At 44.0% G+C, this 22,539-nt stretch overlaps 2 protein-coding genes across 2 annotated transcripts in view; one reads left to right on the forward strand and one right to left on the reverse strand.

Annotated features, from left to right (window-relative positions):
* The window catches only part of GABRA5 (gamma-aminobutyric acid type A receptor subunit alpha5), a 380,379-nt gene that overhangs the window by 127,815 nt on the left and 230,025 nt on the right, over positions 1–22,539 (reverse strand). Inside the window, exon 7 of the mRNA XM_068268152.1 lies at positions 6,466–6,609. Coding sequence (XP_068124253.1) covers positions 6,466–6,609 — 144 coding nt within the window. The remainder of the gene's footprint in view (positions 1–6,465; positions 6,610–22,539) is intronic.
* Positions 1–22,539, forward strand: part of GABRB3 (gamma-aminobutyric acid type A receptor subunit beta3) — a 666,404-nt gene that overhangs the window by 46,207 nt on the left and 597,658 nt on the right. The gene's annotated exons all lie outside the window — the stretch shown is intronic.

A 22,539-nucleotide genomic window follows, 5' to 3' on the forward strand; every position in this document is an offset into this window, starting at 1 on the left:
GTGGCCGACAATGGGGCCAATCTGGTTGCCGCAATAGACAGGGGAAACCTGACCCACATCCCCTGTCTTGCCCACGTGCTGAACCTGGTGGTGCAGAAGTTCCTGCGCACCTACCAGGGGATGGGCGAACTGCTGGAAAAGGCAAGGAATGTTGTGCGTCACTTCCGGCGCTCGGCTGCAGCCTGTGCGAGCCTGGAAGACGTGCAAAAGGAGCTGGATCTGCCACGCCATCGGCTGATCCTTGACGTTCCGACTCGCTGGAACTCCACCCTGGCGATGTTGGAGCGTCTGGTTGAACAGAGGCACGCTGTCAACCAGTACCTTGCCCTGGCCACTGTTTCCGCAGCTCAGAGAAGGGACAAGACCAGCAACATCCCGTCCATCGTCCCCGATGATGACTGGAGGCACATGCAGCAGGTGTGCTTTGTGCTGGCTCCCTTCCTGCAGGCCACAAACATGGTGAGCAGGGACCATGCTATGGTCTGCGAGTGGGTGCCCCTGGTTTCTCTGCTGAACAGGGCCCTCGATGCTTTGCTGGAACAGGGAGCGGCAGCCTTGGACCAGCAGGAGCGGCAACCAGCTGCGCAGTCCACCTCTGAGGGGGAGGAGGAGGAGGACTTGGTGGAGGTCCCTGACCTGGCTGCTGATGAGGGGGATCAGCACAGCGCAGCTGAGTTGGTGCGGGGGTGGAGAGAGGATGAGGCGGCAGAGGAGGAGGATGAGTACAGCACTGACGTCGATGTGCCAGCAGACGTGGCCCGCCTCTTCCCAATGGCAGCGCACATGCTGACGTGCCTGCGCAGGGACCCCAGGGTGATCCAGATGAAGCAGAGGGAGGACATCTGGATCAGCATGATGTTGGACCCACGCCTCAAGGGGAAGTTGAGCCAGTTCCTGCCGCCTGCAGGAGGAGACCCAGCGCAACAAATAAGGAGCTTGCAGCAGGCCCTTGTTGAGCGCTTGGAGGAAGCCTTCCCCCAGCCTTCCACCCCCACTGTCCAGCAGCCAGCACAGAGGCAGCAGCAGGTGCCTGCATCCAGCAGCAGCAAGCGCCCCACAGACCTGCTGTCTCTCAGCCACGAGCTCTACAGGACTGTAGAGGCTCCGGCAGCAGTGACTAGAGAGGAGATGCATGCAGCAGCATCCTCCTCCGGTCACAGCCAGCGCCTGACCCGCATGGTGGCTGACTACATGGGGTCGTACAGCGGGCTTGACAGCGATGCCCCTGTTGATCCCATGGAGTATTGGGTCAAGCGCATGGAGATCTGGAGCGAGCTGGCGCAGTACGCCCTGGAAGTGCTGTCCTGCCCCCCTTCCAGCGTGCTGTCCGAGCGCTGCTTCAGTGCAGCTGGTGGCGTGGTCACCGAGAAACGCTCACGTCTGTCTCACAAGTCTGTGGACAGACTGACGTTTCTCAAGATGAACCAGGCGTGGGTGGAAGGCGAGTTCCTGGCCCCTGTTGTCGGCGAGAGGGGGACATGAACTGGCTGCCGGAACCATCGTTAATGTGCCTTACCACCCTTTACCACCTCCTGGCTCCTGCTCACTAAGCCAGCCTGGTTCACTTTGACTATTACGTCGCCTGCAGCCACACATTTTACACCTACAGTGGGCTGCTGTGTACTGCCCTTCTGCTGTCTGTCTGTGTTTCCCACTGCCAGGGTACACAGAATTACCTTCTTCTGCTGCCACTCTGCCACCAGCTATTACGTCAAACAATAGCTATATTGGTTGCAAAACCAAAACCAAACAAACCATTAAAAAAAATAAAAGGTTTAATTTTTCGGAGGTGCCCGGGTTGAAAACTGTGTTGTCCCAGTTGTGTATTGGACACAATGTGGGCTGCACGACCGCTGTCTGGGACCTCCTGTTGTGTTTATTTACAGCCCTGGTATCACCGCTAGGTACCAGGGCTATTATGTCACGCTGCCTACCTGCTGCCACACTCACACTGCTCCTCCATACCTCCTCCTGCTGCTGCTGCTGCTGTCGTCTGTCTGTGTTTACCACTGCCAGGGTACACTACACAGATGATTTACCTTCTGCTGCCACTCTGCCACCAGCTATTACGTCAAACAATAGCTGCTCGCCTACTCCTCCATTCCTCCTCCTGCTGCTGCTGTCTGTCTGTGTTTCCCACTGCCAGGGTACACAGAATTACCTTCTTCTGCTGCCACTCTGCCACCAGCTATTACGTCAAACAATAGCTATATTGGTTGTAAAACCAAAAACCAAAAAACCATTAAAAAAAAAAAAAGGTTTAATTTTTCTGAGGTGCCCGGGTTGAAAACTGTGTTGTCCCAGTTGTGTATTGGACACAATGTGGGCTGCACGACCGCTGTCTGGGACCTCCTGTTGTGTTTATTTACAGCCCTGGTATCACCGCTAGGTACCAGGGCTATTATGTCACGCTGCCTACCTGCTGCCACACTCACACTGCTCCTCCACACCTCCTCCTGCTGCTGCTGCTGCTGTCTGTCTGTGTTTCCCACTGCCAGGGTACACAGATGATTTACCTTCTGCTGCCACTCTGCCACCAGCTATTACGTCAAACAATAGCTGCTCGCCTACTCCTCCATTCCTCCTCCTGCTGCTGCTGTCTGTCTGTGTTTCCCACTGCCAGGGTACACAGCATTACCTTCTTCTGCTGCCACTCTGCCACCAGCTATTACGTCAAACAATAGCTATATTGGTTGCAAAACCAAAAACCAAAAAACCATAAAAAAAAAAAAAAGGTTTAATTTTTCTGAGGTGCCCGGGTTGAAAACTGTGTTGTCCCAGTTGTGTATTGGACACAATGTGGGCTGCACGACCGCTGTCTGGGACCTCCTGTTGTGTTTATTTACAGCCCTGGTATCACCGCTAGGTACCAGGGCTATTATGTCACGGCGAGCTGCCTGCCTCATTGACTGCCTGCTGCCACACACTCATCCTCCTCCTCCTGCTGCTGAATTTACCTCCTGCTGTCTTTGTGTTTCCACTGCCAGGGAGCACATACAATGGCGCTTCCAACATGCGTGCGCCCACCAGCTATTTGTTACGCTCAAAAATAGCTGCATTTCTTTAAAAAAAAATTGAAAAGAGAAATACGTGAAGATGATGAAGAAGAAGATGAAAAAGAAGAAGAAGAAGATGAAGAAGAAGATGAAGAAGATGAAGAAGAAGAAGATGAAGAAGAAGATGAAGAAGAAGAAGATGAAGAAGAAGATGAAAAAGAAGAAGAAGATGAAGAAGATGAAGAAGAAGAAGATGAAGAAGAAGAAGATGAAGAAGAAGAAGAAGAAGATGAAGAAGATGAAGAAGAAGAAGATGAAGAAGATGAAGAAGAAGAAGATGAAGAAGAAGAAGATGAAGAAGAAGAAGATGAAGAAGAAGAAGAAAAAGAAGATGAAGAAGAAGAAGATGAAGAAGATGAAGATGAAGAAGAAGATGAAGATGAAGATGAAGAAGAAGATGAAGAAGAAGATGATGATGAAGAAGAAGAAGAAGAAGAAGATGATGAAGAAGAAGAAGAAGAAGAAGAAGAAGAAGAAGATATAGAAGAAGAAGATCTAGAAGAAGAAGAAAGATAAAGAAGAAGAAGAACAAGTATATACAGTAACACTACTGAACAAAATTTAGGACACAACTTCTCTTTCCACATTTTTTTTTAAAGGAACATCCCCACATAATCACTTGCTGTTGTTACTTGGAAAAAAAGATGTTTCTTGCATCATTCACCCTCAAAACAAGTGTTGGAAGCTATTTAAGGCCAATTCGAATAGTCAGCTCGAATAGTGAGCTCGAATACCAACTCGAATAGTGAGCTCGAAGTCCGAGGTCGAATCGAATAGTAAAAATTATTCGACTCGAATATTCGACTGACCTCGAATAATTTACTATTCGAATTCGACCAAACTCGAATTTTAAATAGGGGTATTTGAGCATCACTAGCTGTGACCACTTCCAGGACATCCCAGCGTGAGTACAGGCTGGAGCCACGGTGAAGGAGGGAGAGAGGGAGGAATCAGAAGCCAGACTGTGCACATCGCTGCAACTGCTCTCAGGACATCCCAGCTTGAGGGACATGCACAGGCTGCAGCTGCGGTGAAGCAGGGAGGGAGAGATGTATTGGAGGTCAGACTGCAGACACGATTGTCACTGCTCCCAGGACAGAGCAGGGTGAGTGTGTCATTGATGATCTTCCCTAGACAAGCGGATTTCTATACTATCTTTCGTCTTTACACAGGGTATGTATCGTATTGTACCAGCACGTGGTAATGTTTTCATGGTGGTCTTACTGTTTAGCTGTTTCAGCTTTGTTATATGCAATGACTGCACTAAGCACTTTTATTATTTCAGCTGCACTAATGTATTATTGCTTGAAATGTATTAATTGATTAATTTGGCTGGTACATATTGATTATTGATTTTAGTTTACCTGTGGTCTTTGTTGTGCAATTTATTGTGGCAGACCATACCAATTTAGCTCACAGTCTAATTCTAACTCACAATACTGACCTCAGGAGCTTGGGGGAGACGCTCCTGAACTATAGATGCACCAGGTTTAGTATATTTTTTTCCCTGGTTTCTCTCCTCTAAAACCTAGGTGCGTCTTATGGTCTGGAGCGTCTTATGGTCCGAAAAATACGGTACATATATTCTAAGGTGACTTGGTCTGTAAACAATGGATTATATGATGGCATTGGGTCAGAAAATGATATTGAACACAGCCTATGTTATACGTCTCATTATTTCCTGAGCATTCTGATCTCACAAGAGGTTTAGTAGTGGTCATCGGACGAATACCCTCTAAGTAAATGGACCTTGACATTTCTGATATTTACATTTCATTTCTGTGCTGATCATATTTGCTTTACAAATGGTTAGGGCATTAAAATCGGATCAGATAAAAATGGCACAGAGCGACGTTTGTATAAGTATGGCGCCGCAATGGAATTGCACTATAAAATGATATCTAGCATTTTAAGGATACAACAATGTATGGTGCGGTTAAATAATGGCGCACAGTGGGACACTGATGTTAGGCAGTGGGAATGGAGGGAGTAGGATTAGGTAAAGGATTCAGTGTGTGCATAGGCATTGATACATTACCTTGTCCCAGCAATTGCTCCTTCACTTCCTCAGTTAGTTTGCAGTAGTCCTGCATACAGCCAATCACCTTGTGGCTTCAGTCCCCGCATGGTGATTGGCTGGATGCAGGACTCCTGCAAACTAAGTAGGAGGTGAAGGCGCGACCGCTGGTACAAGGTAATGTATGCTAGATGCAGGAAATGACATCTAGTTACTATGGGTATTTAATGTTTTAAGACGTTTTTAAAATGTTAAATAACCTTAGTAGCAAGATGTCATTTTCAGCATCATGTATATGAACGATAAATCGAGTTCTGAAATAGAATACAATAAAACAGTAAATAGTGCTTTATAATAAATTTATCGGTGGAGTGGTTTGCCATTTTTTAACCTGCACCATTTCTAACTGTACACAGTACAATACCTCAATGGCAAACTCACTTCTTCACAGCAAAATGTGGCCTCACCCAGGATCAGAAACGTACAGTTAGTTCTCCGGGTCTCTGTGTCTTCGGGAGTACCCATCGAGGGGATGAGGGGCATAACGTTTTCCTTGCATATTGCACAAGATGGGAGCCATAAAGGTTACCTTGTATGAGGACTAGAGTCAGAGGTAAACTGATGGTATCCTAAGGCAGGGTTCTTTTCAAATTTGGTGCATTTGTCCTCAGTCAGAGACTAAGCACAGCTGCTCCACCAGGTTGTAGATCTGAACACCACTAGGACTTACTGTACAGGAAACGAAAACCTTTAGATACATGTTAGCCAGGGGCACTCCAGATTCTCAAAGCTCCTAGTGTGGAAGAATGGAGTGTTTAGCCACCTAATACTCTTAGAAAACTCTGATCATGCATACCAAGCAAAGGTCCTAAAGAAAACTTGAATTTCTGCTATTGTTCTTAGTTATAAAACTGATAGATGAAATCTCTCCCTCTCTCTCTCTCTCATGTTGGAAACAGTAAATCTTTAGAAATAAAAAAGATAGTGTCAACTTGACATTTGAAAGTGAAAATGTTTTGCAGATTCTTTCTGTTCATTGTATATACTGAACCTGTGTCAGCTTGTCTTTTTTGCTTGTGTGCTTTGTAAATCCTCAAGAAACATTTATTGAAACAGAAAATGTTTTGCATAATACTTTAGGTGCTCACTTAAAACACTACTTTTTTGTTGGGTGAGGTGGCAGCTAGTTCAGTTATCCTCTCTTTCAGGAAGAATAGGAGGCGAACCCACAAATCTTGAATAAATGTTACCATAGAATTGTTGGAGATTGTCTGGAGACAGTTACATACCTACATGCATTACCTATTTAGTAACTTGCCTATTCTGGTTGAGATGGTAACGTTTAGGGTGGACTGCCCTCTTTACCTGAATTTGGTGAAATCTGAGTCTTACCTGTGCTGGTACTGATGTTCTCTGTTCCTACAGTTTGTCCAATTAAATGGTACTGATTTAGGCGAGATCCATCTGGAGCCACCACAACTGATTTCTCTGTCAAATTTGTCCATTCATACCGTAGTTCTGAATTGGGATAGGCATCTGTGGAAAAGATATATAAATATGTTTGTAATGCCTTCAATGAGAATGTAAGACCATATGGCATAATGTATAAATCACCCAGAAAACCTGATTTTAGGATGCTATCATCTGAGAACCCCAAGAACACGTACTGTATTTTCTGTACTATGAGACTCGCTTTTTCTGTGGGGGAAAAAGTCACTGTGTCTTATAGTCAAAATGCAGGGAGTTCCTGACTTGCGAACGCAAATCCCCTATGAAGAGATTGACTAGTCCAAAACCTGTCACTTCTGTCAGATTTCTACAACCTACTGTAAGTGACAGCAACATAGGAGAAAAGTAATTTATGGCTCATTTTACTCTGGAAATTTTTTTTACTTCTTATGTGTATATGTTTGCACATATTTAAAATTGTACAGTTTTTCTCTGTAGTGCCCCTTTACACTAGTAGCATACAGGCAATGGATCACCACTGATTTTGCTGTTTTTTTCTACTATATGTATTAATTGGGGGAAATTTTCAGTTTGAATTAACAGAGCAAATTAATTCCTAATCCTAAACACAATCACCGATCAACTGAAACATTGCAGAGTATTGGGGAAGCAACCGTAATGTTGGTGACTGACAATGTTACTGGCCCCAAACTGCTGACATACAGCAACCTGCAACTGAGCCAAAAGAAGCTTAAAAATAATACTTACTCTGTGTTATCTAGAAATTGATTCAGCAACAGGATAATTCTAGCAATAAATCATTAGTGACAGCTAGCGAGCTTTAGTCCTTGATTAGTCACTGTGACTTGTCTCCATTGCATCACATGCTTTAGCATTGAAGCAACTGGAAGGAATCTCCTTCAAACCAAAATGAGGTACAACTTTTGTATAAAACAGGGCCATATATAATCAGATAGTCAGTTATCTGTATATATATATATATATATATATATATATATATATATATATATATATATATATATATATATAATTATTATTATTTATTAGATTTATATAGCGCCACATATTACGCAGCACTGTACAATAAATAGGATTACAGACAATTAAAAACATTAAACATTAAAAAAAATAATGTGCAATCAAAGCAAAAAGTTATCAGTTGAAGAATGTTTATTTTCCTTATCTTCAGTAGATAACCACTAGCAAACATACTGATAATCAGTTTGCTTACAGCAGCTTTTCTCCCTGGCATCCTTGTATACCCCGCTGCACTGTCATTCATTCATGTTTGCATAGAGGCAGTGATCTAAACTGCTTTCAGACTGACACATACCAAATGCTATAGTAAGCAATTAACATAATTGCCAAATCCAATCAGTCAGATTAGCTCTGTAATTAGTAGATTCTGCACAGCTGATAAGAAGAAAACAGTAGTAGTCATTTCTAAAATAGATAAATGAAAACTTCAATAAAAAACACTTATTTCAGACTGGCAGCCAACATTTGAAATGCACTAAATTATTGTAACTGAGCAAATCGTGTACAGAAAAATGTCAACAGTCTTTTTCCCTTTTATCTGCTGAGTTTTGCAGATATGTGTTTTTTTATAGATCAGCTGTATAGTAGGAATAAAATATGTACCAATTTTTCAGAGTGTTAATATAATTATAGATTTTTAGATAAAACAGAGATCAGTTCTAAGTGTATCGACTCGTAGCATAAAATGTAGGAACAGTTTCCTAAAGCATTTGAACATCTGCTGCATCTCCTTTCTGTTCTCTCTTCACAAAGCAAACTGCACACAAAAAAATACTAAAAATAAACTAATTACATACTTTCAACCATAAAACAGTGGTTATGTGACCAATGAATGCCTTTCAAAAACACCAAAAAACAGCAACATTTGTAAAACATTTTCTCCCAGAAGACTCATTAGACATAGCATGGGCACAAAAAGCATTGTGGCATAGAACAGTGTTGTAAAACTGACCGTCCATTGGATGCTCTGGGCCCACCAGAGTTTTTGTTGTGGCCTACCTCCAATTGCTCTGTCCATTGTGCAATGAAACTCCATCCCCTCAAAGTATTCTGCAATGCACAGCGGCAGTTAGAGATGGCCCGAATGGTTCACCGGCGAATGGGAAACGACGAACTTCTGGGGTTCGCGATCACGGAGAACCGCAAATTTTTCAGGAAGTTCAATTTGCCCCCATAGTGCATCATTAGGGCAAATTTGACCCTCTACATCACAGTCAGCAGGCACATTGTAGCCAATCAGGCTACACTCCCTCCTGGAGCCGCCCCCCCCCCTTATAAAAGGCAGGCAGTGTCAGGCATTGGACTCACTCGTGTGCCTGCAGTAATTAAAGAAGCAACCAGAAGAGTGGATAGGGTGGCACTAGATGCCCTGGTAGGCAGCCCCAAGGGGGTAGCAGGGGTTAGAGACCGTGCCTCCGGAAGAGTAGGTACAATTTATGGCACAAGAAAGTATACAAATATCCGGGCGCCAATCAGCAAGATAATGCACAAACTCCTTTAATCCTTCCCCAAGAATTCTGACAGACAAATTGTATGGCCTAACAGCCGTTTCACAGAGAAATCTGCTTCTTCAGAGGCAACAATGATTATTGTTGCCTCTGAAGAAGCAGATTTCTCTGTGAAACGGCTGTTAGGCCATACAATTTGTCTGTCAGAATTCTTGGGGAAGGATTAAAGGAGTTTGTGCATTATCTTGCTGATTGGTGCCCGGATATTTGTATACTTTCTTGTGCCAGTAATTAAAGAAGGGAGAGCTGCTGCTTCTGCAGAGAGAGCTATAAGGAAAGCTTAGTTAGGCTCTTGTAGGCTTGTTGACTTGCTCCTTGCTGATTCTTATTGCTAAAAAAAGCACCCCTCAACAGCTCTTTTGAGAGCTAATCTTGTTCTTGTGATCTATTTTGTGTGTGTGTGTGTGTGTGTCCCACAGACACTTGTGTTGCATAGACAGCCTTGGTAATTCCTACTGTGCCACTGCCAGGGCTAGTACATTCGGTGACTACCTGTGTGTGTGACAGGCAGCTGCACATTTGTAATCCCAATCACTGCACCTGTTCACTGTTCAGTGCACCTACCTACCTATACCTACGTGAGCACACGCATTATTAATACTACCAGTCATTGCACCTGTTCACAGTACGTGTGTGTGTGTGTGTGTGTGTGTGTGTGTGTGTGTGACAGGTGCACATTTGTAATTATAATCACTGCAGTGCATACCTGTAACCTGCTCAGAGCACCTATGTGAGCGCAAGCAGTGTAATATACCACCAGTCATTGCACCTGTTCACGGTACCTGTGTGTGACAGGTGCACATTTGTAATTCCAATCACTGCACCTGTTCACTGTTCAGTGCACCTACCTACCTACGTGAGCGCAAGCAGTGTAATATACCACCAGTCATTGCACCTGTTCACGGTACCTGTGTGTGACAGCTGCACATTTGTAATACTAATCCCTGCATACCTGTTCACTGCACCTGTGTGACCGCACGCTGTTTAGTATACCAGTCTGTGCATACCTGTTAACTGCACCTGTGTGACAGCTGCACATTGTATTGTAATACCAGTCACTGCTACCAGTTCACTGCACCTGTGTGACCGCACACTGTTTAGTATACCAGTCCGTGCATACCTGTTAACTGCACCTGTGTGACAGCTGCACATTGTATTGTAATACCAGTCACTGCTACCTTTCACTGCACCTGTGTGACTGCACAAAAGTAAGCTTACATACATTGGCCAGGAATCAAACCCAGGTCAACTGCTTGGAAGGCAGCTATGCTCACCACTATACCACCAACACTACATGCTGAATTTAAGGTCTGGAAGATTCCAGGGCAAGGGTGGGGAGAATGAAAAGCTAGGTGGCCATTTAACCATCCCTGCTAACCTAAAGCTTACTTGTGTCTTACAACACAATGGCTTAAGACTTTACCAAATCCAATGCTCCAATATGGTGAAGCTTCTCTGTTTGCTGTTTTTTTTTTAAGTGTGGTGTCACAGTTCACTCATCTCTTCAACTACAAGAAAGGCCAAGGAGTAGTCTTAGCTACCATAATATCTATGTTATGGCAGGGCCCTTATTACACTTTCTCTTACAGGGCTATGGAAACCATTTTGCCCATGCGATAAAGCGAGGTGAAAAAATGAAATCATGCCTAGCAGAGGATGGTTTCAATGCATCAACCTCTGGGTTATGGGCCCAGCACACTTCCACTGCACCACTCTGCTTACATTTGTATACAATCTTCAAGTTTAAGAAGGGTACATTAGTTGAAATAGTTACACTACAATCTATGTTACAGCAAGGCCCTAATGACACTTTCTCTTAAGGGGCTATGGCCGCCGATTGGCCCTTGTGGTGAAGCAAGGTGTAAAAAACTAAGTACACGCTGCACCACTCTGCTGCCGTACAGCAGATGCTTCGTTGTAGGAAAAAGTGAGTGAGACCGCTTAGCTGTACGGAAAAATGGGCACTCCTTTGCCTACTTCTTTCTGGCCTTTGTCATCATGAAAGGATCATAGAAAGCTGTCCTTGGGTGGGCTTGAACCCCCAACCTTTTGGTTAACAGCAGGAGGAGGAGGAGGAAGAGAGAGTGAGAGAGAGAGAGAGAGAGATAGAGAGAGAGAGAGAGAGAGAGAGAGAGAGAGAGAGAGAGAGAGAGAGAGAGAGAGAGAGAGAGAGAGAGAGAGAGAGAAAGAGAGAAAGAGAGAGAGAGAGAGAGAGAGAAAGAGAGATTTTGTTATTTTAGTTCGGATTCGGATATTAGATTCGGATCCAGATATCTGGGTATCCGGATCCGAATCTATTCGGATTTTAAAAAATGGTATCCGAGCACCCCTGGTTATGACAGTTCTGCTGTGTATTCGTCGATAGAGTTTTGGATTTTTACTATTGTGTGAGATGAAGTTCTTTCTACTGCTTGAGATGGAATAAAGCAGATTTCCTTGAACTATTGTCACAGTTAATACAAAGAGGTTTATGGACGGAATGATTATCAAGGTCAGTTGAGAGCAGGAGAAGATTAGAAATGGTTGAGGAACTGTTTCAGCTGTGTGACAGTAATATTATTTTGAATGCCACCAAGAATGTTGGACATTCTTGGTGACCTTGTCCTCTATGCATCAAAGCTTCTAGATGGTCTAGAAGGTAATACTGTGGAGTGTTTGCAAAATTTGAATGAAAGAGTCGAGGGGTTAGTTCAATGTATTAATTAAGTTTTCTTGGTAGTCATGAGCAATGAGCAAAACATTTTCTAGTTTGTTGAGGTGGGGTAGATGAGAGTCTGGAATCAACGTTGCGGGGGTTCATGAGTTGTGCAAAGAAGCTATGTAAGAACATTATTGTTGTAAGGGGTCAATTTGGGACCACAGCTGGTGAATGGGGAAGGGGGCCAGGACCAGAAGAGATGGATTGGGTTTGGTTTCCCAAGGAAACATTTGGGGCATATTAGCTGCTGTGCTTGATTGCTTGGGGAATTCTCCTTTCAATTTCTTTTCTTCTAGTCTCCTGTTTCTCCTCTCCTTTTACTCACTTTCTTCTCAAATCTTGATTGAAAAGCCAAACGTCAAATGATGCTCTCCATCACTCCGTCACCTCTGCAGCACTGCCCGGCATTGGTTCATTTTTGATAGACACCACTGCAATATTACAGGGAGCTCTGGCAAAAAAAATATTTTGTTTAACTCCCCCACTGGGGGAAAAAAGTATTTTTTTAAAATCCTCACTGGGTATCCCCATTGATCCATTAATTTCTCCTAGGGAAGATCCCTATTGTTCAAAGGACTAATAAAAAACTGCATCAGATACATTTTTTTTTGTTTTGTTTTGTTTTTTTTGCTGAGTCTCCCTCTAGTGCACAGAAAAAAGCATGTATGAATTTTACTTTATTTTCTAATGGTCTGTGTGGTGCCTGATGGAATGCCGCAGCAGGAATAAATAAAATTAAACAAATGTAAAAAAAATAATTATTACAACTAAAGGAAAATGTCCTAAGATTTATCCCCTGGATAAAACAGGCCAAGTTTAGTGCTCATCTGCCCACACTTTTGTTTTTAACATTAATCAATGCCTCCTCCCATCTAAAACAATAATTGAATCATATGAAAATAAAATGTCCGGATGATAACAGATACTTTAAATAAGTTTTTTGTCAGGATGTGATGCCAGCTAATATTAGCCCGGCAGTCCGGTCCAGCAATTTGCATGAGTTAAAGAGGAAAATCGCGAAAATCTTAAAATTTAAAACACAAATAAGAAGTACATTTCTCCCAGAGTAAAATGAGCCATAAATTACTTTTCTCCTATGTTGCTGTCACAGTAAGTAGTAAAAATCTGACATTACTGACAGATTTTGGACTAGCCCATCTTCCCATAGGGGGGTTTTCAGGGTTCTCTTTATTGTTAAAAGCACTTAGTGAATGGCAGTTTATAAAGAATAAAGAATACTGACCATGCTGAGAATCCTCTATGGAGAGATGGACTAGCTCAAAACCTGTCGGTAATGTCAGATTTCTACTACTTGCTGTAAGTGACAGCAGCATAGAAGAGAAGTAATTTATGGCTCATTTGACTCTGGGAGAAATGTACTTCTTATTTGTATGTGTTTTACATTTTAAGATTTCCGCGACACTTCCTCTTTAAACAATTGTCTACGCTGGTGATTTTTGTAACTGAATCAAGTCCACAGACTCAACTGTCGTCACTAAACACTGGGAAGTCGACATCTACCTGCTTTTTGTCTGGAGATTTGATGGGTTACTCTGTAAGCACCATTAACTCTCAGATCTGCTGACTAACCTCAATAATGTTCCTTTATCTCTACAAAATGCTACGCTATTCATCAAAGAGGAAGATGCAGTCACCTGATTTAGTGCAGGGTAAATAGGCACTTGAGCATTTTCTGATAGATGTATTGTATTGCATGAAACAGCTAATCTGTAGCATTCCGATACAGTGAGCCAGAGGGTATTGTAGCGCGCTGCTTTTTGTTATCTTGTGTATTTTGTATGCCTATTAACTATAGATTTTTTAGGGTTTTATTTCTATGGAATGCTTTACTGTAATAATGAAGCCTCTGCAATGACCACTTTATTGTGTCTGAAGTATAAATCAATTATTATTTTTCCTCTCTTCTCACATCATTGATCTGGTCTGTTTCTGAATCAGCATTTTTGAAGTAAGCATATAGAATGTAATTAGAGAAAGAATTTTTAACATTACCTGTCTATAAAGCACAGAAGTGATCCTTCCTTCATGCTACTCTCATCTTCCTTAACTCCATAAACACTGGGAATACTTTATGAAGACAGGCGCAAAGGAAACTGTGGTCTAAGTGAAGTTATCCAGAGCAACCAATCATGTTGATTCAATCAAGGATCACAATTGTTTCCCCTTTGCAACTGTATCTTATGCTAGTCGTACATCTAGCGATTTGGTGGCCGATCGACCATCCAGTTTGATAAATATTGTTGAACTGGATGAAAATCGGTACCGTCACAGGCATGCCCAATTGACAATTTGACCATACGCATTCAGGTCCCATGTAAGTATCGGCATATAGCACCTGGGCTGTGACATCACATGGAATAGTTTAAAGAGGAACTCCAGTGAAAATAATGTAATAAAAAAGTGCTTCATTTTTAATAATTATGTATAATTATTTAGTCAGTGTTTGCCCATTGTAAAATCTTTTAAATCCCTGATTTACATTCTGACATTTATTACATGGTGCCATTTTTACTGTTGACAGGTGATGTAGCTGCTCCATGTTTTTTGGCAGTTGGAAACAGTTGTAAACAGCTATTTCCAACAATGCAGCAATGTTCACAAACAGGAAACTGCCAAGAGTACGTACTCAGAATTTCTTTGTGGGAGGGGTTTCACCACAATATCAGTCATACAGCACCACCTGATGGTCTGTTTGTGAAAAGGAATAGATTTCTCATGTAAAAGGGGTATCAGCTACTGATTGGGATAAAGATTGATAAATTGACCCAACACGCGCTAAAAGCTCAATAGTACCTTTATTAAAGGATTAAAAGGTCAGATAAACCGATCAATTGAGGTCACACTCTTGGTCCAATCAATCACTCTCACAGTCCTTCACACACACCTACAATAGAAGGGCCCTTCTATACTTTGTTTATAAAGATGTGCACAGAAAAAAGTAAAAAAATGGATACAAAATTCCAACAATTCCAATTTGAGGTATAAAGTTCATTTAGATCTGTCAGGAAGCGTTTCCGTTATATCCCCTCATTAAATGATAGCTTTACAGTCATCTGTTCTGTATTTTAAAACTTGGAATGTGTCTCAAAGGAAAACAGGGGTATATATGCACTTACAGGTCCGTCTTGAAACAGCTCACAGCTCCGCTGATATGATAGTTCTTACCACCGTAGAATATCTGGTAGCAAACAGTCTCAGCGTTGCTGTACACGCTAGTGATTCAATGCGGCATACGTCACTTCCGTATGTCAGATGCACGGGTCCGCTCGCCGCACTTCCGCCCAGCTGGCTGTTCACACTCGGCTATGGGTGACGTCACCATTGGAGATCCCCGGACCTTCGTTTGCAGGCTGCCGTTGCTCGCTACGGCGACCCGCCTTGAGTCCGCGATCTCTGCCTTTCTTTTACAATTAACCCTTGCGTCTCAACCCTTGGTAAGAACTATCATATCAGCGGAGCTGTGAGCTGTTTCAAGACGGACCTGTAAGTGCATATATACCCCTGATTTCCTTTGAGACACATTTCAAGTTTTAAAATTACGGAACAGATGACTGTAAAGCTATCATTTAAAGAGAACCCGAGGTGGGTTTGAAGAATATTATCTGCATACAGAGGCTGGATCTGCCTATACAGCCCAGCCTCTGTTGCTATCCCAAACCCCCCTAAGGTCCCCCTGCACTCTGCAATCCCTCATAAATCACAGCCATGCTGCTGACAAACAGCTTGTCAGAGCTGGCTGTGTTTATCTCTATAGTGTCAGTCTGCTGCTCTCCCCGCCTCCTGCAGAACTCCAGTCCCCGCCTGCATCCCTTCCCTCCCTGCTGATTGGAGGGAAGGGACGGGGGCAGGGACCGGAGCTATGCAGGAGGCGGGAGAGCAGCTGAGACTGACACTACAGATGTAAACACAGCCTCACAGCATGGCTGTGATTTATGAGGGATTGCAGAGTGCAGGGGGACCTTAGTGGGGTTTGGGATAGCACAGAGGCTGGGCTGTATAGGCAGATCCAGCCTCTGTATGCAGATAACATTCTTTAAACACACCTCGGGTTCTCTTTAATGAGGGGATATAACGGAAACGCTTCCTGGCAGATCTAAATGAACTTTATACCTCAAATTGGAATTGTTGGAATTTTTTATCCATTTTTTACTTTTTTTCTGTGCACATCTTTATAAACAAAGTATATAAGGTGTGTATTGTAGGTGTGTGTGAAGGACTGTGAGAGTGATTGATTGGACCAAGAGTGTGACCTCATTTGATCGGTTTATCTGACCTTTTAATCCTTTAATAAATGTACTATTGAGCTTTTAGTGCTTGTTGGGTCAATTTATCAATCTTTTATTACCTTCTGAGGATTAAAGGGAGCCCCCAACCAACACGCTGCAGTATAGAATAGAGGACCACTGGCGCTTGGTGACACATTTTTTTATCTCTTGATTGGGATAAAGTTCAATTCTTGGTCGGAGTTTCTCTTTAAAGTAGGTACAGTGGTGGCCACACATCCTGTTGGGTTTTACTTGTTCTGGTGTTCTCCTGGATACACTCCTTTCGACCTCTATTACACATATATTTCCGCAGAGGTTTAACACCATGGAGGTGGGGGCACAAGGGCTATGGGACCCCGCTCCTCCTACTGCAGAGTAGCAGTGATATAATATTTACCTTCTCCAATGCTGTGAGTCTCCTCCATGCTTCACAGCAGCTGCACACTCTATGCTGCCATACTCCAGGTCTTTGGAAATGTGATCAAGGGCTGGAGGATAGCAGCGTAGAGCATGCAGCTGCTGGGAAGCATGGAGCAGACCTGCAGCAATGGAGTAGGTAAATATTATACCACTCCCTACACTACTCTACAAGGTGGGGACAGGGGTGGCAAGGGAAAGTGCTGATCACACTTGATGAGGTAAAGGGGGGAGGGAACCTTGTGTTTTTCTACTACAATTTTATTCAGGGGGCCCATATCTTGTTGCAGCATTGCTGTTCCCTACTCTGTGACTGATTATGTTTGCCCCCTGTCATGGCTTATTATTCACTGGCAGAAGGTCTTTTGTGGAGTCCTTTTTGTTGCCTCTCTGTTCTCAGATTTCCTCTGTTGCCTCTCTGTTCTCAGATTTCCTCTGTTGCCTCTCTGTTCTCAGATTTCCTCTGTTAAGCACTCTGTACTCCCCTCCTCTCTTCACTTCCTCAGGTTCCAGGTATTGTATTTGGATTCCTCACTGTGCTTCCTCGGGTTCCATTATTTTACACTTCTATGGTTTATAACAACAGAACACTAAAACTGAACAACTAGTTAAGAGGTATCAACTTGGAATGTATAATAAAATGACTATCACTAACATGTTTCAAAATATACATATTTTCTCTTGATATGGCATACACAAATTAAAGCTTTTTTGCTATGAATTTACAATACACGTCACTGTGTATTACCCATTGCTTTGTTATAATGGACAGCCAGCATAGACCATCTCACAAGCAGGGCCGGATTTGGACACTTTACCGAGGCCCACTGTCGCCAAAGATCCCCCCAACTGCCGCATCCTGTGCACTATCTGTACCCCCCAACCTGTTCTGTGCTTGAGCGGAGCACAGGACAGGATGGGGGGAGGACAGAACCTGTGCTCCACTGCTCTCTCCATGAAAGCAGGGCAGCCACGGACTGGGTTTGTGACTGCTGTAGTTTACATGTTGGCAGTTTCACTTTCTTAGTGTGCCAGCCTGCTGTTCACCTCTCGTTTTCTGGTGCCCTTGCTGCAAATCCGGCCATGCTCACAAGATCACGTCTGGAATTTTATTATCAAAAGCAGTCAACGGTGCAACTACAATGTCCTATTTTCTTTCTGTCTGTGACACGGTGCTTATTTATTTAGCTTGCTTCTGTCTCTCTTAGCTGTTCATACTTTGCAGACTTAAGAAAATCCTTTTTTAGTTAGAAGTCTGTTAAATAAACTACAGTTGCATTCCCCACTAAGGGCCCATTCACACTTAAAATCGCAAAACACTAGCGATTAGTGCTAGCGTTTTGCACGGGTGATTTTTCAATAATTTAACGCGGAAAAATCAATGGACAAATATGCGTTCTTGGAGCAATCGCGATTTGCCCTTTTATGAATGCTAATTCCAGAATCGCAAAAAAATGCTGCAGGTAATGCGTTTGCGATTGGTGCTAATCGCAAAACGCCCGCGATTGGCGCCAATCGCGGCAGTGAGAACACTGCCATAGGGTAGAATAGCACTGCCAATTTTTAAAAATGTTAGTGCTTTAGCGATTACCGGGAATCACCCGCTAATCGCCCTTGTGTGAATGGGCCCTAATTCTTGCTCTGTGTGGGGAACAAACCATGTTACTTTTTTTTACTCCTTTTTTTTAATATACTGTGTCCTTTATTTTTTATCTAACTTATTTTGTAAATACCAGCATAAGGCAAACAAAACAAAAAACTTTATTTTAATTATCAGGGTTTTACTACTATGTTCCTACTGGAGAGATTTGCCATAACTCACTACCTACTTTTCATTTCCTCCTTAAGTCGTTATCAGCAACAAAACATCTAAATTGTATACAGTTTCTGGCTTTAGTCAGTATTAAGGCCCATACACACGTCGGATTTTTCTGAACGACCCGTCGTTTGAACGTTCCGTCGTTCAGTCGTTCGCACGTCAAATCCGACGTGTGTACAGACTATCGTTCGGGTGATAAGACTGGTTTCCAGCGATCCACCGGGCGGATCGCTGGAAACCAGTCTTATCATGCGAACGATAGTCCGTACACACGTCTGATTCCGCGTGCGAACGACTGAACGACGGGACGTTCAAACGACCCGTCGTTCAGAAAAATCCGACGTGTGTATGGGCCTTTAAGGCTATAGTGTTTGAATATAGGTGAGTGACAGATCCAAAGGAACAATAGGCTCTGCCTGGGGTTAAATTTCTTTTATCATTGCCAGCACAGCAAGAGGTAAAAAGCAGATTATAAAAAAAAGGCTGCAGAACAATTCTAGGCTGTCTCTCTATCCAAAGCAGAAATAAAGGTTTTGCTGTGACTTTTGAACTCTCATTTAGGGGCATAGTTATAAACAGCTGTGAAAATGTTTTCTTTATTTCTTTACTGTACGCCACAGTACTTCTTTCTCTCACCAGTATTTGTTTTGTTTTTTTGAGAGAGAGTTAAGTGCTAGTATTGTATTACAGTATGACTATAAAAAATTGGAGTCATAGGCCCTAACTTTTCACCACAAGACCACAGAGTACTAAAAAGTGGGTAAAAACACAATATCAAACCTAGTTTGAGTAATTTTTTTTCTTGCTTGATGGCAAATTTAAAGGTAATTTATTGGCAAGTCAACAAATATTTTCAGCGGGGTTATGTAGTTTTTTCTAATAAAAAAATCTAAATTAATCAAAGGGAAAAGACCCCAAGCATATTAGTTATCTTATTAGATCCCAAGGAACTAATTAGAAGGGAGAAAAATGCATTAACCCAATAATCACACTTTTTTTTTAACTTTCTTTTTTTTCTTTTGAGGTAACTTTTTTTCCTTATTACCCTTATGAGCACTGCATTCCTGGTGATGTGAACATTGCTTCACAAAATGCATTGAATTATATATTTGTTCTGAACCTAGCTGCTTACTTTGAAAGCAGGATATTAATTCTGATCATTGCTGTTGATTTTGAATGTATCCCTTTTATTTTATTTGTTTGAAGGGGGGAGGGGCGTAGGGTGGAAGGTGGACGTATAGGTGCTAAGTTACGTCAGTGCGTGGCAAAAATGGGTGTGGCCATGACGTCATGTGGGCGGGGATAACTGTAATGTACCACATTACTGTGAGGCGGCAGGTCAGAGTTTCCTCCCACAACAGTTAGGTAAAGTGACTCTAAGGCTCCCTGCACACTGCAAATCCAATTTGCAATTCTGATTTTCCATGAATGCTATCAACAGAAAAACAGGAAAAACGCAGCATGCAGTAACGATTAAAAATCTGAAATTGCATGTAAAGAACGATTAACAATCGGAATCGCATGCAGTGTGCAGGGAGTAGTGTTGGGCGAACAGTGTTCGCCACTGTTCGGGTTCTGCAGAACATCACCCTGTTCGGGTGATGTTCGAGTTCGGCCGAACACCTGATGGTGTTCGGCCAAACCGTTCGGCCATATGGCCGAACTAAGAGCGCATGGCCGAACTAACGCTGTGATTGGCCGAACGGGTCACGTGGTTCGGACCCGAACGCGCTCTGATTGGCCGAACGGCTCACGTGGTTCGGGTAAATAAATACCCGATCCACGTCATTTCTCCGCCATTTGTCTGTGGGTTTAGCTTTGGGTAGGCAGGCAGGGTAGTTCTCTCTCCAGCCAGGCTAGCCAGGGTCCCCCCAGTCATTGTGTCGCTGCTGGGAACAGTAGTACACCGCTCACCCACACTATATAGCATTGTGTTTACTGCCACACTGTGTCTCTGCTGGGAACAGTAGTACACCGCTCACCCTGTATAGCATTGTGCTCTGTGTCGCTGCTGGGAATAGTAGTACACCGCTCAGCCTCCACTGTATAGCATTGTGTTTACTGCCACTCTGTGTCTCTGCTGGGAACAGTAGTACACCGCTCACCCACCACTGAATAGCATTGTGCTCTGTGTCGCTGCTGGGAATAGTAGTACACCGCTTAGCCTCCACTGTATAGCATTGTGTTTACTGCCACTCTGTGTCTCTGCTGGGAACAGTAGTACACCGCTCACCCACCACTGTATAGCATTGTGCTCTGTGTCGCTGCTGGGAATAGTAGTACACCGCTCAGCCACCACTGTATAGCATTGTGTTTACTGCCACTCTGTGTCTCTGCTGGGAACAGTAGTACACCGCTCACCCACCACTGTATAGCATTGTGCTCTGTATCACTGCTGGGAACAGTAGTACACCACTCACCCACCACTGTATACCATTGTGCTCTGTGTCGCTGCTGGGAACAGTAGTACACCGCTCACCCACCACTGTATAGCATTGTGCTCTGTGTCGCTGCTGGGAACAGTAGTACACCGCTCAGCCACCACTGTATAGCATTGTGTTTACTGCCACCCTGTGTCTCTGCTGGGAACAGTAGTACACCACTCACCCACCACTGTATAGCATTGTGCTCTGTGTCGCTGCTGGGAACAGTAGTACACCGCTCACCCACCCACCACTGTATAGCATTGTGCTCTGTGTCGCTGCTGGGAACAGTAGTACACCGCTCAGCCACCACTGTATAGCATTGTGTTTACTGCCACTCTGTGTCTCTGCTGGGAACAGTAGTACACCGCTCACCCACCACTGTATAGCATTGTGCTCTGTGTCGCTGCTGGGAACAGTAGTACACCGCTCACCAACCCACCACTGTATAGCATTGTGCTCTGTGTCGCTGCTGGGAACAGTAGTACACCGCTCAGCCACCACTGTATAGCATTGTGTTTACTGCCACTCTGTGTCTCTGCTGGGAACAGTAGTACACCGCTCACCCACCACTGTATAGCATTGTGCTCTGTGTCGCTGCTGGGAACAGTAGTACACCGCTTACCCACCCACCACTGTATAGCATTGTGCTCTGTGTCGCTGCTGGGAACAGTAGTACACCGCTCAGCCATCACTGTGTAGCATTGTGTTTACTGCCACTCTGTGTCTCTGCTGGGAACAGTAGTACACCGCTCACCCACCACTGTATAGCATTGTGCTCTGTGTTGCTGGGAACAGTAGTACACCGCTCAGCCACCACTGTATAGCATTGTGTTTACTGCCACTCTGTGTCTCTTCTGGGAACAGTAGTACACCGCTCACCCACCACTGTATAGCATTGTGCTCTGTGTTGCTGGGAACAGTAGTACACCGCTCAGCCACCACTGTATAGCATTGTGTTTACTGCCACTCTGTGTCTCTGCTGGGAACAGTAGTACACCGCTCACCCACCCACCACTGTATACCATTGTGCTCTGTTTCGCTGCTGGGAACAGTAGTACACCGCTCAGCCACCACTGTATAGCATTGTGTTTACTGCCACTCTGTGTCTCTGCTGGGAACAGTAGTACACCGCTCACCCACCACTGTATAGCATTGTGCTCTGTGTCGCTGCTGGGAACAGTAGTACACCGCTCAGCCACAGTAAATAGCATTGTGTTTACTGCCACTCTGTGTCTCTGCTGGGAACAGTAGTACACCGCTCACCCACCACTGTATAGCATTGTGCTCTGTGTCGCTGCTGGGAACAGTAGTACACCGCTCAGCCACCACTGTATAGCATTGTGTTTACTGCCACTCTGTGTCGCTGCTGGGAATAGTAGTACACCGCTCACCCACCACTGTATAGCATTGTGCTCTGTATCGCTGCTGGGAACAGTAGTACACCACTCACCCACCACTGTATAGCATTGTGCTCTGTGTCGCTGCTGGGAACAGTAGTACACCGCTCAGCCACCACTGTATAGCATTGTATTTACTGCCACTCTGTGTCGCTGCTGGGAATAGTAGTACACCGCTCACCCACCACTGTATAGCATTGTGCTCTGTGTCGCTGCTGGGAATAGTAGTACACCGCTCATCCGCCACTGTATAGCATTTCTGTACTGCCCCTGTACTGCTGCCAATCAGCGTGTACTTTAAGGATAAGTGAAATGAAGAAGAAATCCTGTGAAAGAGGGAGGGGCAAGGGAAGAGGTGTTTCCCCTGACGGTTCACGTACAGGCCACAGTGGAGTACCGAAGAAAAC

Source organism: Hyperolius riggenbachi, chromosome 2, assembly GCF_040937935.1.
Source record: "Hyperolius riggenbachi isolate aHypRig1 chromosome 2, aHypRig1.pri, whole genome shotgun sequence".
Lineage (NCBI taxonomy): Eukaryota > Metazoa > Chordata > Amphibia > Anura > Hyperoliidae > Hyperolius > Hyperolius riggenbachi.